We start from the raw sequence: 20,721 nt of genomic DNA, 5'->3' as shown, positions 1-20,721 counted from the left end.
TTCACTTAGTCATTTTGGACAGGAAATGTTTATCGGCTCATAGAAAGATAGCTGGATTCTTCAGCTCCAGCATGCCGCACTTCCAAAAACTGAATTACCACACCAACAATTAGACAATCATCAGAAAGTGGCTTGCCTGAAACCGTCCTCTAAAGCAGCTTCCCTGTTCTGAGAACTGGGCCTCCAGACAGCACAAAGTGGCCAACTGTTTTCTCCACAGCTCGTTCTTTGGTCTCATTTGTTGTGGAGCTGCATTCTCAGCTTCAACCAAAATCACGATGGATGAAACATTTTGCAGATTACAACCAGATGATGGCCATGTAATTATTTTTTTTGCAACAGTCGCTCTTGTGTCACAGCAGCTCCTTGTGCAGATTTGCATTGCGGTGAAAACACTTTAAACTCCTCTAAGCTAGATTTTTGACCTTGCTTTTAAGGATAAGCTTGCACACTAGAATCCCACACACTGCAGCTTGTTAATAATGAGTCTTTGAATTTGCCATCCAGATCTGATCCTGGACGCACCAATGGCTTTTAAAAGACAGCTGGATCTGCTTGCTTCAAGACATCCAAGCTGGAGAAGATACATGTATGGGAAACTAAAATGGAAACAAACTAATCCCACTATTTTTCATCTTGTCCAACGACATATCATGTTGCAGTCAAAGACGTTTGGTAAAAAAGTTAGAGAGGACAGAGCTGCCATTTTAAAAGACAAAGTCAAATTTACATCTGTGTTTTCTCTCACACAAGTTCATGCATGGGCCTCAGTAAGTGGATGTAGAGTTCAGTAGGAGGAAATGATCTCAAAGAGACCAGAGCAAAGAAAACCGAGGTGGAAAATGTCTGATGGACGTCTGGCGTGAGAGGGGAGAAAGTAATTCACGGACGGTGACAGAATAAGAGACGGGTTGAAGGGAAGAAAGCTGCGAAGGGGGTCCGTCACGGTGGTGGCTGCTGCGAGGGGATCAGCTGGCCGGACTTCACACACACACTCACACACACACACAGCGGCTGCTAAGTCCCTGGTGAGTACATGTGCACCTGTGTGTGTCTGTGTCACGGCTTTCTAGGTCAAGTAGATCCCAGAAACCAAGTGACTTTCTCCGTCTGTCACTGATGTTGTATTCTTCTTTTCTCGCCCCAACCCCCAACACACACACACACACACACACACACACACACACACACACACACACACACACACACACACACACACACACACACACACACACACACACACACACACACACACACACACACACACACACACACACGCACGCACACGCACACACACACACACACTCTCTTTCCCATCTCTCTTGTCTGTTCCTTATGCTGCTAATGAATTAAAATGGTGCAGACTGAGACATGATACACAGCTGATATCCCCCCACCTCTCTACACACACACACACACACACACTTACCCTTTGTTAATCTGGGTCAGCGGTGTCCGTCTTGGTCGCCCCTCCAGACGAAGAGGGCAGAGTGACAGCAAAGAGGTGACCTGAATAAAAGCCGTCTCCTCATGACGAAGCTCTGAGACGAGTCACACACTCAAACACACTGCCTGATTCCTGCTGGACTCTCATCATTCTCATATATATATATGTATATATATATACTTCAAAGTCTGTATTTTTCTCCACTGGGAGAGATTTATTTACTCTGAAGATGTTTTCTATAATGAATTAATCATTTCTAATGCTATCTGCTGGATTTCTGCATCCTAATGTTTGGAATGAGTTTTTTACATCATAAAAACATAACCTTGTCTAGTTAATAATGTATAAATTCACTTTTCTGGAAAATCATTTTGCTTCCTCTTCATAATGCTCCATTTGTTGATGTGCTGCATAAATCCCAATACAATTTAAATGTGTTGTGATGTGTCAAAATAAGAAAAATGATCTGCATGTCATCTCAGAATCTGACAGATCTTCCTTCCACATTTTAGTCCAGTCGTGTCCAGGTCCATCCTCCAGAGATTTTTAGAAGCATCTCTGCTCAAACACACCTGAATTCAATTAACTGCTAATTACTTGGCCTCTGGTTGCAGGGTGGCAGCTCTCAGGGACTGGACTTGGGTCAGCCGGCTTGTTTTATCCTCTAGCTTTGGTGAATCAGTTTCTTGTAAATGAAAAGAAAATTGCCTCAAAATCTCCATTAGGATTCCAGAGAAAAATAGAAACACAAGCAGGAGTCGCCCCCAAAGAGAGGAAAACCGGCAGGAAGCTCTATCTGCTCGGCCACGCTTGGCCTGCATATTGTACTACGGACATTTCCTGCTAACATTCCCTGGTTACTCTGTAATTACTGAAAATATCCTTCCTCCACCGAAGCTAAAGCCACTCAAGAAGTCTAAAAAAGCTCCTTCCTCTGGTCTCTCAGAGGCCAAAAGAGAAAAACGGCCAATGGAAGCAAGTTCTCAGATCGGGTTTTATTTTAAACCCAGACATATGAAGCTTTTTTTTCTTTAGTTGTTTTTCTTGTTGAGGAGAGCTGAAAGTCAATCATAAATCACTGGTATGCAGTAAACTACACACCATAATGATTGCTGTGATGGTTTATATTGAATATTTGCTCTTTTATAATGTGATAATTAACTTATTACTGCATAAGGTGTTAAAATATGTGCTACTGAGCACATATCTACATGTGGCCCTAAAAATAAGTTTTTAAGGGCCACAAAGCCATTCTCTCTGATCTTCTTCTCCTCCCCAGAAACAAGTACGGTGCCCTGACCTCTAACCTTTAGTGGCAAGGGTTGGAACCCTAAGCTATGGGATTTTTCTCTACAATTTCAACGTTTCAGTTACAAGCCACAAATACTTCTGCACCAAAAGTGTCCATAAAAATGGTTGTACACTTAAATTATTTCAGTTAAACTTACTAAAGTGTGTTATGTTTGAAAGCCACATATTGATTAATTTTGGCTCCATTTATGTAATTCAACAATTCACTGAGTTCACTTTTTTGAGTGTGTATTCACAGCAACAGTTTTCTCTGCTTTATACAGCCAAAAAGCTTTAGTCAGCTATTTTTTGTTCAGGATTTGCCGTTTCTGACCACATCGTAACGATGTGCAGATTTAACTTGAATGCTTGGACCATATTTATTTTTCTCATAACTTGCATGTAACACCACACCGATACAGCAGCTGCTTTTAAACTTTTTTAAAAACATAGAGCTATTTTCAGTTTCATCAACCACATGACACCTACAACCTTCTGGGTTTGGCTTGGGAACACCCACACATCTCTAAATTCAGGAAACATTTGGCAAGTGAAGATCACTTCCTTGCTTTTGTTTTGATCTCTGTTTTTCTTCATCTTTGTTGTTTCTGTGTTTACTCCTCTCTTTTTTGGATTGAGACTTTGACTGAACTACTCCTTCAGTTAACTTTATGCTCTCACTCTTTTTTTTATAGTTGTACACTTGCTACTGCTGCTATTATCGCTGTTAAACTCTTTGTTCTGTAGATTGTGGATTCATGAACTCCATGTTCAAAGGTCCACTTCTCATTTCTGGATAAGGTCAAAGGTCAAGAATATAGTAATGAGAAAAATTTCCTTTAACAAGAATGCTTACAACTTAACAAGCAAAAATAATTTCCATTTTATAGCTTCAGCTGATTGTCTCTGATCCTCAGTTGCTCTAATTGTTAACAGCACAAACTTTATTATTTTATAAAAAAAAAGTCTTTAACTTAAACTTAACCCGATTAGTTTTCATGTCTGTGAAAATGAACGCCCTTTCTTTCCACATATTAAACAACATCAGTTCTGATGTTTTGTAAACCTTTGTTGTTCATTTTTTAATGGTGAAGACTTTACATGTTTGGACAGTTATTCCCTCAGGTTTGGACTGATTATGATCATTGCTCTTATCTTTTTTGTTTTATTATTATTATTTTGGACAGTTGTTTTTATGTGTAACCATGGCAACAAGGTATTGTTTTTACAAATGCGAGCTAATAATAATTAGCATCTCAAAAGCTCAAATAACACATGAATTATGATCATATCCACGACTCCAACGCCAGACAGAGATTTAAAGAGGAGCGGCAAAAGCAAGCGAGGTGGATTAGCAGTGTTTGCCAACAACTGATGGTGTCATCCAGGATATGTTGCTGTGAAATATTGTCTCTGCTGCCTGGATGTTGAGATGTTAGCATGTTATGACAGTCATACAGCCACAGCTTTCAGTCAAAGGTTTCTTCAGTCTCATTGCGTGACTGACCGCTAGCAGAAATCCTCTCTGCCCACAGCGTCACCGTCTAATTGACTCTTTGACCATAAATGACCGGAGTTACGAAACCATTTAGCTTCCCTTTGGGATAAATAAAGTATTTTTCTAGTGAACTGAATTGAATAAATAAGTATTTTTGCTATTAAATAGTAGCATATTAAAATTAATGTAAAATAAGTATTCAGATCTAAATTAAGAATAAATGCTAATTGAGCTTGATTGTAATCTGCACTTAGAGTCAGGTCTGCAGTGCAGTTTGATTCAGAGACATTTAGGCTGTATTAGAATGAACTGGCTTGAATTTCTTTGTATCTTGAGACGCCATTTGTCACAATTTGTTGCTGAACTGAATTATCCCACCTTTTCTAAGATTAACTGGAGAAAGAACGGATGCGCAGTGAAGGCATCCAGGCTGATGACCTCAACACAGAGCCCTCAGATAAGGACAGACGCTTCAAACACAGCAGATAATCTTCTCTGTGAAGGACACAGAGCAGCTCCTCAGGTCAAAACAGGAGATAGGCTCGACAGGCCCGGTTTACGCGGCCCGACTGAACATCCACGTCTCTGGATTGTATTCACAGGAGCTGGAAGCTCTTCTCCTGAATGCCAGGAGAGGATAAGAGCTTTAAAGGTTTCTGGCTGATGGAAACTCACCTTTATCTAATCAGTGCAAGGACTGTCAACAGTGGCATTTTGTAACTGAATGGGATTCAGCCTAACGTGAGAGACAAGCGATGATAACGTTGGAGGTCATTCAATTTGTGTGGGTGTGTGTGTGTGTGTACATTCACATCGCAACAGCCCTCATAATGACTGTTTAACAAGTGGAGTAGAGCTCACCTGTGTCAACGTGTTGAGTGAGTTAATTATTGGCCTCCAGACGTCTGCAATTCCTCAGAGAGACAGAGAGATTACAGAAGACAAACCGAGGAGGAGATAAACCGAGGAGCTCGCTCTTCTCAGTCTCAGGCTCATCAGCAGGAGCATCTCTGCTATCACCAGGGGCGGACCGGGACAATGATCCAGGCCGGGAATTTCATACAGACCGAGTTCAATGTAACCAGGGCTGGGACAAACAGTTATCTGTCTAGACTAGCAGACCAGCATTAAAACGAATGTTTCATACCTTTCATTCAAGAAAGAAGACATCAAAGAACTATCCTCGTATGTAAGCCTACTGCAGTAAGCAAATAGTCAGTTAAGCACATTATGAATTAAAATGACCTCAGTTATTTCCACTGTGATTAATAGTATTTATTAAAGGGGAATTTTGTTTAAAAAGACTTCATGATCCATTTTTATTTATGGTTTCAGTTGTAAGTGGTTTTTATTTCTGCTTTATTTATTGTTTGCTTGCCTTGCTTTGGAGATTTTAAATGTCTTCCAGTCCCAGTGTTGAGTGTCCTGTAAAAAAGTAAAGTTTATTAAGCTACGTTCACATTTCTGAATATATGCAACGTGTGTGTGATCTCCCGTGTGAACCGCAAATAACCTGAAAGTTTCCCGCATGCGCAGCAGAGGACGCAGTGTCAGCGAAGCGAGCGTGCTCAGCGTTTATGGAAGGAAACGCGGATGCTAATTTTGGAGCATTTCTGTTAAAGTTGTTGTCCAACTGGATCCAGCACATTACCAACTTAACAGTCGTTGTTTTGTTCTCGCTTCAGTGCACCAGGACGCAGGACAGCCACGTTTGTCGAGTATCAATAACATTCAGGTCGGATGGATGCGACCTGGCCGCACAGACACAGGTCACATTTGAAAAGATCAGATAAGGAGCCTGGGTTGTCCTGAAAAGTTCAGATACGGGTCGCATCAAGTTAAAGAAGTCAGATTTGGGTCACTTCAGGCTGCAGTCTGAACGCAGCCTTAGTCTTTGGGAGGTCAAACTTGCATTAGTTGAAACTAGTATCAAAACGACGATATTATCGTTTATCGCAATAATTTCTCATCCAGAAAATGTTTTACCATGACAGACATAGAACTAAGAGGTTAATTTAGACATATTGTGTCAAGTGAATCCATACTAGAATAAAACAGCAGTGAACAGCAAATTGAATGCCCTGCTATCTCAAAGGATTTCACATTATAGGTGGTATTATATTTTCTATATCACACGGAGCTACTGGTGTGATTTTTATATTATCATCCACACTCTGTTTAGTTTCTTTTCATGCCAGATGTGTGCCCCTCCTGTTGGGGAGGCAGATGATCCCCCCACCCCTCCCCAACCAACAACAACACCCCAATGTTGGGCTAACCTCCTGGTGACTTAACCGCAGCATCTGGCAAATGTTAGGCTTCACCTGAACCCGCCGTTTACGCTGTAACCTGAGCAGGACGCTTACAGATGCGGCTCGACAAGCCGTGCGTATTCCTGTGTGTGAGTGTGTGTGTGTGTGTGTGTGTGTGTGTGTGTGTGTGTGTGCGTGTGTGTGTGTGTGTGTGTGTGATCATGCGTGTCTGCCTGCCTGCAAAGGTTCTGCTGTCTGCTTTCTCAAGAGCATCGAGAGACAATTAGCAACCAGAGAAGTTGGAGCGTGCACTGCAGGGAAGCCCTTTTCACACGGCGCACAATACCCACCCGGCCCGGAGAACCTGGTGCCGGAGCGAGCGCACACTGCGGCAGTGTGCCGTGCACGTGGTTCCTACAGGCCTATGTGTCCTTTTGTTAGCACTGACTGAGGAGATGAGGAAAAAAACAAAAAAACAGAGAAGACCTAAAAGACAATAATCCCACACTCTCTGCACAGCTGGCATATTTTCTGAGAAGCTATTTCCTGTAAAAATTCTGACACAGGAATAATGATGGCTTTGATTGGGCCCCAGTTAACGGGAGGCACTTCCTGTCCCTTTGTATTGGTTTCATTGTGAGACGATGGAGTAGGAGGGGGAGGAGTGGGCGAGGCAGGGTTTGAGGGAAACAGCTGCTGGAGATGACACAGTCAAGAACATCCCTGTGACCTCCCACCCCTGCACACACACACACGCACGCATACACACACACACACGCACGCATTCACACACTGCCACCGCTCACACGGCTAGATGAGTACATTTGAGCGTGGTATTTTAACTGCTGACCCAACTTAAACTCTAAGTAAAGATAAATAAGTCAGTCAGGCTGTGGCTGTAGACATTCAGTTCTTAAAAAATATTTTCGATTTAGCAAAACGACAAAAAAGAGTCAGATCAGTTCCTGTGAACTCTGAGACCAGCACTAATGAGCAGAAGTTAATTTAAATAAAAACAAATATCTAGCACTTAATATAGTAACCATGGCAGATACTTTTCATCGTATCTCAGGACAGCATTTTTGAATATTTGTGTTACTGGTGATAAGATAAAGTGTTTCCTGTGATTGTTTTAACACCAGAGAACATCTTACACTGTCTCATATGGCACCAGCTTACTTTAAGGAGAGTAAAAAACAAACTGAGCAGAAATCAGGATCTTAATGAAAGCTTAGCTTTCAGCGCCGTTGATTTGTTTATTGTGTTATCAGGAAAGTGATGCATGTTTAGAACAGGGATTATTTTCATATCTGGATACAACAAGACCACGAATGTCCTCAAAGAACTGGTTCTGGTAGAGAAACGAACCATGAAACTGTTAAAATTGCATAGCGTCTTAATATATAATGTATTATAATATTGAAAATTATAATATGGGAAATAATCTGCCAGTGGAACCAGTATTTTCTCAACAATATTAAGGAATTATTTACTTAAAACAAAGTTCCTACATCTTCCTGAAAACTTACTTGCAAGTTAGTTTTGTCTTAATTCAACTGTAATAAGATTTTTGCACTAGAAACCAGATCAAATGTTTTTTCAGAGTTTTATTCAGGACGTCAAATTAAAATGGGGTAGACACATGCACTCCACACTTTTCTGAATTTTAATTGGCAAAACAATGAAAAAAATAAACTTCATTCATCTTCACAGTGATGCACAACTTGTCTTGCTCTGTCACATAAAATCCCAACTAAATAAACTGACTTATAGGTTGTAACATGGTGAAAATTAGAAGAAGTTGAAGAAGTGTGAATGTTTTTGCAACACGCTGTGTAAACAGTGGCATGAGGCGTCTAGTCTCTTTTTTTTCAACTCCCACTAAAATGTTATTTAAAGGTTAGGGTTTGCAACCAAGCCTGCGCAGTTTGCACAGCCTCACTTGTTATCTGAAAAGGAAAGGCTGTGGTTCACACATGAAATGAAGCTGTAAAAGCAGCTTCATTTTGTGTCCAATCTCATTTTAGACAGCTTAAGAAAAACGTGGTTAGAGCAGTCTATGAAACATATTTTTAAAAATCGATGTCTCCCTCCAAACTGCTTCAAACGTCCATCATTTACCCCTTGAAGAAACTTTGATGATAAAAACTTCTCCATCATCTAATTTCCCTTGGGGAAGCATCAATGAAATTAAAATTACATTTTTGAAACTCACTCACTTTAGCTCGTGCTTTCATGCTCACACTCTCTCTCTCTCTCTCTCTCTCTCTCTCTCTCTCTCTCTATCTCTCTCTCACACGCACACGCACACACACACACACACACACACACACACACACACACACACACACACACACACACCCACACACACACACACACAATGGTGTTGTCTATCTGAGCGAGGTTTTCCATTAGCATTTTTTGCAGAGATCACAGGTTGTTCTGTTTCCTGCCATGCTGCGTGTTTCACCACAGAAGTTAACCAGCCTTCATGTGCTCTTTGCTCTGCAGTGAAGCTGATCACTGGAAAATCATCAGCACAGCAAACACATCACACACACAGCTGCATGAACACAAACGCAGTTACTGTTCAGCCTGCTGTTGAATTCACGCTTAATTTGTAGCATCGTTTCATTTTGGATAAAAAAAACTCCAGCAATCTGATGAAAAACAACATCAAACTGCTCTGTTCTTCTTTTTTTTCTTGTTTGGAAGGTGCTGCTTCTCTTTCGCTTCTCTTATCCTCGACTCCAGCAGTGCCAGTCTCTGAAGAGAACTGATGTGAGCTCCAGATGTTGGAGTAGACTAGCTGGAGACAGAGAGGGCACAGGGTGCTCCCAGGCGTACTCCTTTTCCTTATGCCTAAATAATATATCACTTTTTTACAGGTTCAGCTGCTGTTTTTGGCTTCAGTTACGCTCCACATCTTTAATCAGTTTGTAACTTTTAATTTATGTTACTTTAAAAGAAAATTGATGTGTGTTTGAGATGAAATCTCTTTGAAAACTCATTGACATCCGAGATCTCATGGCTGTAATATGAAGTTTTGACATCTTTTATTTCACATGATTACAATGACGACACGTGTTAATGTATGGGTGCTTGTAAGTCCAATTTCTACAAATGTTTCACACCATAAACAGATGTTTGGAGGAATGGTCTGAAAGCTGTGGTTAAGAAAATCCTAAAATCTTTACATACAGTTTGTGGACATCTTCCCGACTCCAACGAAAACATCATAATCTAAGTGGCCGTTTTCACACTTATTCTGATCTAAGAATGGTAGAACACAGCTGGAGGTCAGATCTGTCTCAGATAGTGAAAACAAACAAATTAAAAACAAAACAAAGATCCAGTTTGGTCGTAAAAGTGACAGTTTTCTTCTTGAATAATACACCTACCATCTGCTGTAATAAAAGGGTCTTGATCCTGAGTTTTATATGATTTCAGCACATATTTCTGGATATGAATTGAATGTGGTCTTATCAAATTAAATTGAATTTGTGTTGAGGTGACATTTGCTGTGAATGTATTGTCCATAAGCCACCTGAGCTGAGCTGAGTTGAAAAAATAACCTGATATAATAAAAGTAAATGGGAAACTTTTGGCTCCAATGCTCAAAAATAAAGTGAAGATAATAAAGAAGACATAACTGAACAGGACCAGATTAATTAAGTTTCATTTTGAAAAACACAGCGCTGAATAATATGCATGTCATTTTGAAAGTTTAGCCATTTTGAACAGATTTCCCTGATCTGTATATAAAATAGAGAAACAAAAAGAAAACCTCTGATACAAAAACAAACAAATATATTTTTACTTTAGTATAAGGAGTTCAGAAATTACATTGACGTTTCTGTTTTGTATAATGATAAATCAGTCAACTAATTTCACTTGATTAATTCTGCCTGACATTTCATATGAAGGAAATTATTTTTTTTTTTTACAAATTAAATGCATCAGCTAAAATCTCCCATCATATTCAGGACATAGATGCACATAAACGGATAAATGCAATAGGAGGTACTTTATTATTCTTTTTGGAGAAAAACAAAATGGTGTTAGAGGAAAAAAAAGCGCTGATGCATAAATAAATATAATGTTGTAATTCTTTCATCTTCAGTTAGATTTAAAACTACTATTACCAACAAACAAAATCTCAGCACATTGTTTATCTGTTCTCTCCTAAAACTAAAATGAATCAGTGGGTTGCAAGAAAACCCCAAACCCACTTTGCAGTTTTTTATTTGTTAAAGTTTAAAATATCCAATACATTTTGTTCCACCTCACGATTGTGTCCCACCTGTTGTTGATTATAATAAGAAATAATAATAAGATCTTTATGTTTGAAGCCTGAAAAGCAGCAAAAGGTTGAAAAGTTCAAGGGGGTCAAATACTTTTTCAAGGCATTGTATATGTATATGTATATGTTTATTTATATGTATATGTGTGTGTACATTTATATGTAAAAATCCGCAAAGAATAGATTTTTTCAAAACTGACTTTCTCAGGGAGCAGCACGTTCACCAAATAAATGTTAAAGTATTAAAACTGATACGTAACTGTTGAACTATTTAAACAAAAGCTGATGTAAGCTGCCTCATGCATCATTTTGACATCTGTAAAGAAAAATGAGGGAAATCAGATGGAGAAAATGCAGGTTTGAGCTCCTTTCAGCTGTTGAGACTCTTTTCTTCCAGAGAAACACCAACAGTGTGTTTGTCCCATGACTCAGACTTTTAGTTTAAAAACAACCACTGAAGTTTTGTCTTCACCTGATCCAGATCTTTATTGATTGGGTCAGGCACCATTAAGCCTGCGAAGATCCCATCTCTGAGTTTTCTCGTCCATCCATCACTCCGGCTGCAGCGTCACCTTCCTCACATCTCGTTTCACGCTCTTCCTCCTCCTCCTCTGCCTCCATCCCCCTCTGAATGAATCAGTGCTGCATCAGGGTCCAGCATGCTGAGTCCAGCTTCACCAGCATGCATCGCTACCCAAGCATGAATGTTCGCATTTCCTAGAGCACTGATAAGAGGTCTTGTGTACTTTACAGGTAATTTGAAGTCGCCTCACAAACTGACCAGGAAGTGCAGAAAATGAGAGTTGCTGGTTAGATTACGAGAACAGATGCTATCTGCTGCATCTCAGATGCCTTTTTCACAGTTTGCTGCAATAAAAACCGCTGAAACAGGCTGATTTGACTAATGTTAACAAATAGTAACAACACAGGAGACTGAAGACCTGAAGGTTGATAGAGTTTGTTTTAAACCACAATCTTTGAAAATCCCATTTGACTTCTGTCTAAGAATAGATTTCCTAAATTATCGGTGAAGGGCGTGAATAAACAGAGAGTAACAGAAATGTATAGCTCAAGGTCATGCTGGGTAGGAAATCTGGAAATAGCACACTAAATCCACTTTGCTTTATTTAGAGCACTAACTAGAACCTCAGGTTGTGACACATTAGTCCGGTCACCTCTTTGTGATTAAGTCCTGTCGTTTCCTCTGCTGAGCATCATCAACAAGCAGCCTGGAGCTGCAGGGGCGTTGGTCGAAAGTTCAGGCTCTAGCATGGCCTCATGACTGAACTCAAAAACAAAATATTTCATTTTGTGACAGAAGGAATGATGCTGTATCTGCTAGAGAAAATTATTTAAACAATGGTGTTCAATATCCAAACCCAGAGCCGTTTAAGTCTTGGAATACATGCAAATTTGACCGGCCTACACATACGGGTATGTTTTTAATTGTTTAGGGCAATGTGTTCACTCAAAAAAAAAAGATGATTAGTTTATTAATGAGCAGATACACAGAAAAAAACTAAATTATTTTTGTGTTTCCACTTAAAAAGAATCAAATTTTTGTGGCTCGCTTTTAACTAAATAAAGTAAATAAACTCCATTTTTATATATATATATATATATTTTTTTTTTACAAAATTATAAAATAATAAGACAACACACGGCTCTGACATCTGGCTGTTGTGTTTATTCACCCAGGTCTGCAGAAGAAGAGATTTACTGGTTCTGTCTGATCAGCACTGATTGGAACACACTTGAGTCCAGGTGTTATTTTTCAGTGAGGTGCTTGAAACAGTGAACATAAATGTATTTTTACTAACAGGCATCTGGTCGGCAGCAGATTGATTGATTTGATTGACTCTAAGTTCAGTTTTTTGGCTAATCTTTCTGCTTGATTCAGAGTTTGGTTGGTTTTGCATTAAATCATCATTTGAAAACTGATTTGCGTGTGCGGTCAGACTCTTTGATGATCTGAAATATCGAAGAGGGACAAAACAAAAAGGTGCAAATACATTTTCTTTGCACTACACTCAAACATCCTATGAGTAATGCATCACAAACTATCATATTCCACAAAAAAATGTATTAAGCTATGATGTGGAAATGCAAATTCTGTGCATGCTAAAGCAGGAGGAGTGTTGTCTCTGCATTCTTTGCCCATCTGGATCGAGAGGTCAGGAGTTGCAGTTGTGTTGACAAAAACATCAATAAGAGTGTGCGCGCGCATTGCTGCGTACCATGATCTTGATACCCTTGAGCTCCTCTTTCCTCTGTTGCAGTATTCTGTGGTTTGACCTTTGACCCGGCCATTTGGCCCTTCCAGTGCTCACGACTCCCTGGTCATCCAGCTGTGAAACAATCTCTGTGTGTTCCTGAGCACATCTGTGCTCTTGCTGCATCCTGAAGAAGCTTTGTGCTCTTCAAATAAAATTAAAAAGGTCAGTAAACACATTTGTTTACCGGCTAAAGAGCCTATAATGCGGATTATTTAGCCGTTTCCACCTGTATTATTGGCCTGTTTGTCCCGGCCATCAGTCTGCAAGGTGAAATCTGCTCCATAGTTTCCCCCTCAGATTCCTTGCTCCCTCTGCAGAGGACCAGAGGAACTGCATCCATGTAGACAGTTTAATTTAACTCCTTTTACTTGATTCAAGGACAAAATCTATGATTTTTGAAAGTCCACATAAAAGTTTCAATCTTTTGTGAGAAGCTCCACAGTCCACACAACTGGTAAATGTTTTACTTTGTGTTAATTACTGACCATTTAAAAGATATGCAACATTTCAAAGGATTTCAAATAAATATACAAACATTGTCTTTTGAAATGTTGCCTGTATTTCATATGGTTATTGGAGCTTTATTTAATTTATTTCAGTTATACATTGAATATATCATCATATTCAATAAATGTTTATAATATTGAAAGCTTCATTGTTTCAGTGAATTTATTTGCTACATTAAACACATTATATACCTCAATTGCACACAGGCTGATGTTTTTAAACCTTACTTTCTGGTAATTATGATGATTTTCCATTTACTGTCAATGAAAACATGACATTTAAGATCAAAATATAAAACCAGAGTAATTAAAAACATTTTTTACATACAAATATGGGCTTAATGAAAAGTATGTTTTATACCTGCCTAAAGGTTATTTTCAACAGGTAATTTTAATCGGACTAATGAGTCCAACTTGAACAGATATGAACATCAGAGTTGACCGTCCCTCTAACCCACGACTTGTACATGTGTAGGGTCAGGAAAAGGGCAGCTAACATGTCTGCAGACCCCACACATCCTGGACACAAATTGCTTAAACTTCAGGTAACTCTAACAGTCAGTGTTCAGACTCATACCGTTTGCACTAATTTAATCTTATATAATTTCATATATAGGAAAGGAAAAAAAAACATTTAATGCTATCTTTTTATATATATTTGTTCAGAGGAATGTTGAATTAACATGAAATTCCTTATTTGTGTACACAAACTTGGCAAATCAAGATAATAATATACGTATAAATCTGATACATTTAGCTAAAATCAGATGTTGTGAAGGAAAACTGCCTGATCCACAAATTCTCCATGAAATAAGAGATAATTTCCAGATCAGATCTTAAAAGTGTGGCAGTTTTTACGAGTGATGCACCAATCCACTTTTTTTTTTTTACTTCCGATACCAATACAGATATCTGAGATTCAGCATCAACTGATACAGAAAAACAGTGACTGATTGATTTAAAATGATTCTTTTTTTTAAACACAGAAAAAATGTTACTGAAATACAAATGTATTTGATATTACCGCACCAGTACTGCACACTTAAACACACCAGTAGCTTCAGAAGTTTGGTCAAACATGGAAAAACAACACAAGTTTGATTTGTTCAGTCGGTGTAGTTAGGAATATAACAACCGATGTAACAACAAGAGGTTGAGTACTTTGGTCAAACGTGAAAACACAACAAACCTTTCAAATGGTTCAGAAAGAGCAAATTCTGAATATAATACAAAATAAATAATAAATCTTGATGTCACTCAGAGAATAAAGCATAGAATTAGACTGACTAGATCTGCCGTTATGGATCGGGCACATTGATACCCGATAAAGAATTTTTTTCAGTATCTGGATCGATACAGATATAAATATCAGATCTAGTCGTTTGGCTCGGTGTGTAAAAATCACGGCCACAGCCGTAAAACCCTCCAGTTTCTCCCACTGCTCTTGGTTCTTTTTGAACTTGGTGGGTCCCCACTACAGCACACAGGGCCCCATTTTTTGATCTCCTCCCATCCCTCCTTTTTTCTCTCCTTCCTCTATCTCTCTCTCTTTCTCTGTCTCCCCCCTGCTAGGATCCCCACAGCTGCGTGGACCAGGTGCGTTCCGCCCCGACACACACGCACACACACGAGCGCGCTGACACACAGGCACACACACACACACACACCCTTACACCCGCCAACGGACGCAGCAGGAAATGCCTAATACCAGTTTTAGAATGATGCCACTATGCCAGCTTGACAGGGAGGCTGCAGGATCTGTCACGAGAGAAGGCGACAAAGACCGAGTGAGAAAGTGAGACAGATGGAGGGTGGTGTCTCGCCAAATTCTGGGAAACTCAAGGAATACGAAAAAATACTTGCGCTAATGAAACTTTTGCTTTTACTTTCCATCCTACAAGGTGTCCACATGTGGACAGTTTCACTTCCGTCCAGCTTCAGCTGCACGTCTCTCCCCGGGATCGTCGTGCAAAAAGGAACTTCTGTGAGAGCGAGTGTCTGTCTGAAGCGGGCCACGCATGTGTGACTTTATGTGTGGGTGGATGTACATGTGTTTTATAAAAAAAAAAAGTACCAGTTATTTTGGTCTGTGGCTCACCACAGCTCACACTCTCCTGTGTCTTGTACTGATCTCACAAGGCCTGAGAGAACAAGGGGGAAAAGTGTGTGACAGAAAGAAAATGTCAATGAACAAGGCCAAATATGCAGAAGAGATGAAGAGAAAGTGAAGTCGAAGGGGAATTTCTCACTAGGATTTATCTGAAACGTAAAATCATTTTTTAAAAATCCATAACAAATCTAAATGTGGCCACATTTCTACACGCTCTTCTTTATTTGTTGTCCTCCTTGACGTTTCTTTGTGTTTTTTTATATATATTTGAATAACTTTGACTGTGTTGGTGCAAACAGCACAAAATTTGACTAGGTTGCTTATTTTTGGGTTAAACAACTACAGATGGTATCAACCCTTTCTGTTCAGCACTGATGGAAACTCCAAACTATAGATGTTTCATAAATAAGAATTAACCAGTTACTGATGAAGTTATGACAACTTTATAAACCATTATTAGTTATGGACAAGTAATGTAAGTAATCAAATAGTGACAGAGTATTGTATTCTCTAACAATAATGTGTTTATTAAACATTAATGAATATGCTATTACCTTATGAACACGATGCATAAATGTTAATATATTAAATTAGTTGGCTGGAATAACATTGCAAATTGTTTTAAGATTTTAGAAGAACAAAATCTGAGTAATGTTATTAATCTGAAGTAACAAAAATACAACAAAAATGTCAAAAGTTTGAAATATGAAAGTACAGTTAACAACCAAATTCATCCAGTAAAGATTTTGGGCATCATTGAATGTTTATTAGTTATAAATGTGTGAGAAATGTATTTATGTTGATTATGCAGTAATTTTAAACTTTCTACCATCTGCACTCAGTCAAGTTCAGGACTGGAATCTGGATCTGAAATATTGAGTCTGAGCTTCTCAAAAAAAGTTCAAAATTGATGTTTTAGGGCTTTTTTTATTTTACAGTTGAGGTTGATACAGTAAGGGTTTAGGACTCACCAATACTGAAGTCAGCATTAAAAAAATTGAACTTTTATCTTTACTTTTTAAAACAAAAGTTTGCAAAAAACTGTAAAAGTGTAATAAAAATTATACTGTATGTTTGACAGATGGTGCTGGTAACATTTATTCACATCTAATTGTTTTTTTTTTACTTCAAATTAATAATTTTAACACCAGTTGCTCATTTACAAAATGGAATAATTTTTTTCTAAGACTAAATAAAAAGTTTCATTATCGCAACCTTTTCAACAAGCATTACTTTTGAAGTTTTGAACATTTATTTTTAAATCGATTGCAAGCAAAAGTGACAGAAAACCAGATTTGGATAAACTTTGTTAAATGAGGCTTTAAATGTTGTAACAATTAGAAATATTAGTTTCTAGATGTTTCATCTAACTGCAGCAAAACGTAGATCTATAAACTACTGACTTAGTGAGGCTGTAGTGAAATAAGCTGAATTTTTCAGTTGTGATGCGACGCAATGTGAAAATATTTCCACTTTGTCCTGGTTTATTAAATAAACAGCATTTTAAATTGAGTCTATAAAGTTGGCTGCTACAGCTGCAGCAGCATTTCTACAAATCTGCTTCATCTTTCTTTAAGTTTCAAATGAAGAAAAGTTATTTAGAGTTGGCCTCAGAAGACCACAGCAGCCCCATCACACCTTTTATTAATACACATCTGCGATGTGAAGTAGATGGTCGTTAATAGCGTCATGTTAAACAGACGTGTGACTAGCAGCAGCTCACATCTATGTGTTAGTTTCTGTTCAACTTTTAATCTGATCTACAACCTACAAGTTCACGTTTGAATAAATTGTATTTTTATCTGAGCTAAAAACTTTGACTTTATGTCAGTCAAAACGAACGACTCTCCTACAAGCTGCTGCTATGATTTGTATTTCGAAAAGCGCTCATTAGGAATTTACAACAGAGTTAATACATTTATGGCTTATTAACACTCATAGCACTTACTGCAAATCCTCATATGTTACTCAGAAACCATAAACTGGTAAAAGGTGAATCATATTTAAATCATGCTGAAGGATTTGGAAGGAGCCGTCTGGAGGTGACTCTCCGAGGTCAGTGAGCAACGACGCAGAACACCCACCGGTTAGCTGCAGCAGCAATGCGGTCCACGAAAGACGTCTTTGCATTACTTTGGGTACGAAACCTAAAAAGACTGCCACACACACACATAGTTGACGCATACACAATCACACACCCTGCTGACACCTCAGTGTGGCCACACTCTCACCTCAAACCTTTCCATTCACTGAGCGACAGGCCAAATTTTCCACCAGCGGATGTTTTTTGAGGCCAGCTTTTGTTTGAAGAAACACAAGACCTCAGTGGGGGCCGGAGAAAGCCGCGTTTTCTGGTGGATACTTCACGTTTTGTTCCACCGACTGAAATCACCTTTTATTAGCTTTTTGTTACTTTTGTTTATCTGAATCAGACATAAGTTCAACATTTTAATGAAGCTGACTTTTCTCATGCGTCTCTTCTGACGTTAAAACAATAAACATGAGGCTACTTACAAAAAAGACACCCAAAGCTGAACAACACGAGTTTGTCTTTCCATATATGGAAGTAAAACACCAAAACTACAGACAAAATAGTATTTTTTTTAGCTCTTGCTCAGATACACACACTCCAACAGGAAGAGTGTGGGTGTTTGGGAACAGCTGCATGGAGAGGCATCAGACCCAGCTTCCTCCTGGTGCAGCGAGCACCAGCTCTCCTCCGTTTCTCTCTTTCACTCCCTCCATCTTCTCATTTCCTTGACGTTTAATTATTCTTTTCCTTGTTTCAAAAAAAAATTTAAAAAATCTGCTCCTCTCCTACACAGCGAGACAGTATCACACCACCATCTCATGTTGGCTCAACTTGAGATTCAATCTGCACCGTTGGCAGAAAGTAGCAGGCTTTGGCATGCACACAGAAAACAGTGCATGTTGCAATGCAAACACAACATGCGTACGTACGTGTGTGTGTGTGTGTGTGTGCGTCTGTCCTGTTTTTGTCCTCCTTTCCACGTAATGGTGAAACATCAGCACATCACCACTTGAAAGCCTGAATATTGCACAACATTTTCCTGTGTCGAGCTCTAATCGCGGCGCTCGCTGGCAACGTTAAAACTTTCCTCCACTTGCACAGCTGTGTGAGGTGAGGCTGAGATGACTCAAGAGGCTGATGGACAGAGCAGATAAAGATTCAAGATGAACATGGGGAGGAAGATGTTTTGGAAATTTGACTGTTGCCTCAGCGTCTCGGTTGTAAAATGTCAATGGTTGAGATGGTCTTTGATGACGGTTATCTAAATGATAAACGGATGCTGCATATGTTGGCAAATTTGCGCACCATATGAATGTTTCATCCCCCGGTTTGAATCAAGGCCAGACAAATCTACATGCACAGGTGCAAGAGAGGCTGAGCATCTCCGTGTTTCACTTTCCCTTCCAGTTTTCTCTTCCTGCTCCCAAACGCTAACGCTCCGCGCCGTCCCAGCCGGTATTCCTGTTCCTTTAAAGCCTCTTTCAGCCACTTTCTGTCAGCAGCACGCCCCCAGTGCACAGTAACTGCACTGAAGACACTCAGCAGTTATTTCTGGGTTTCCTGTGTGTCATGCGGTGGTAGCTTGAGCTAGCTAGCATGGCTGACAACACACAGGCTGACAGGTGCAGCATGTCACGGAGTGGGCCGTCAGCCAGAAAGCCTGTGGGCCAGTTAGTAGTCAACTGGGCCCTGCAGCACGTGCTGCCCTCCACCCGAAACACGGCTCCAATCCCAGAGGGGCAGAGAACAAACTCTGTCACATTTCCTCAGTGGAATTAAAAACCATTGTGTGTGAGAACATGTGTGAGCTCGCCGCGCCACACAAACCCGTTTTAGATTACCTTTTTATTAACTTTCACATGACTACATGCACAGTAGCTGCGCTTATTTCCTTCTTCTCCCTCGACGTTGAATCGTCACCCACAGATCGGACCTGGAGTTTAACCAGCTTGCAGGGGCCACCAGGATTTGCCCTCTCTCCCCAGCTTGCCCCCAAGCCGCAGATGCAGGAACCCAGACAAGGCTGCACTTCTCTGGGCAGCACAGAGACGCCGCTGTGCTCTGGTTCCTGGAGCCCCGACGCTCTGATTGAGACCGTGTGCCCCTGCAGGAACCAGAGGGAGGGGAAGGGAGAGCATGGGAGGGGATGCGAACACATCTGGCATCTGAAAAACCCCGCACATAGCTGCTCATATCATCAGGAGATAAATGTACAAGCAATTAAAAAAAAAAGTAGAAAACAGACATATCTAAAGCATGCCTGCTGGAGCTCTACAATTTGGATGAAGCAATTATGTGAGCAGAACAAGACGGCACAGCCATTCTCCAGCTGGTAGGACAGCACAACTCCAAGCTATTGTTCTATTTATACATCCTACCAAACAACGCCGTGCTGGTGTCTGAAGCAACAAATTATGTTACTGCAAAGCACATGAACAGGAAACGCCAAAAAAACAAAGCAACTTTCAATCATGTGTATAAATACAGCGCAAAAATAAGTTAAGATCTATTGATGTCGTCAAAGGGAAGTTAAATAGAAAGCTGCGAAAAGGAGGACACAATAGAGAGCGTATCAGTGCAAGACATTTTGCGTGGGTGCACGGCTGTGCAAGGTGTCTTTTTGGTGTCTTTTTGCTCGTTTTGCGTGGGCGCTCCCCTTTTGCATTAGGCGGCGGTACAGGACGGCGTGCGGAGCTGCTGCTGGTGGAGACGTGTGTGTGTGTGGGTAAAAGTGCAGAGAACCTCCGATAAACAACCGACACCTTTATCTCCACGTGGCCCACTCTTTCACAGCGCCACCTGTTTTCACAAACCTGCTCAATCCGTCATTAGGAGGGTTTTTATTGAACCTATTAACTAAGAGATGTGTTCTTAAAAGGTTTGAGCGAGAGACGCAGTTTGTGGCCAGCTGTGGGGCCATTATAAGCCCATCTGCAGACAATAGGCTCTGTCTGATGGGCACACAGCCTGGTTCCTGTCCTGCCTCGCCCCACTGTGTTTGTGTGGA

At 40.0% G+C, this 20,721-nt stretch overlaps 1 protein-coding gene across 6 annotated transcripts in view; it reads right to left on the bottom strand.

The window, feature by feature from the left end:
• Positions 1-13,717: 13,717 nt before the first annotated feature.
• Positions 13,718-20,721, bottom strand: part of msrab (methionine sulfoxide reductase Ab) — a 69,885-nt gene continuing 62,881 nt past the window's right edge. For all 6 annotated transcript variants that reach the window (XM_008399961.3, XM_081602861.1, XM_081602863.1 and 3 more), the window contains one exon: positions 13,718-19,818. In XM_008399961.3, coding sequence (XP_008398183.3) covers positions 19,599-19,818 — 220 coding nt within the window. In that variant the 3' untranslated portion in view covers positions 13,718-19,598. The remainder of the gene's footprint in view (positions 19,819-20,721) is intronic.

Source organism: Poecilia reticulata, chromosome 22, assembly GCF_904066995.2.
Source record: "Poecilia reticulata chromosome 22, P_reticulata-male-v2, whole genome shotgun sequence".
In the NCBI taxonomy this organism is placed as follows: Eukaryota; Metazoa; Chordata; class Actinopteri; order Cyprinodontiformes; family Poeciliidae; genus Poecilia; species Poecilia reticulata.
Note: the sequence above shows the minus strand (reverse complement) of the source record. Positions and strands in the feature narration are given on the sequence as shown.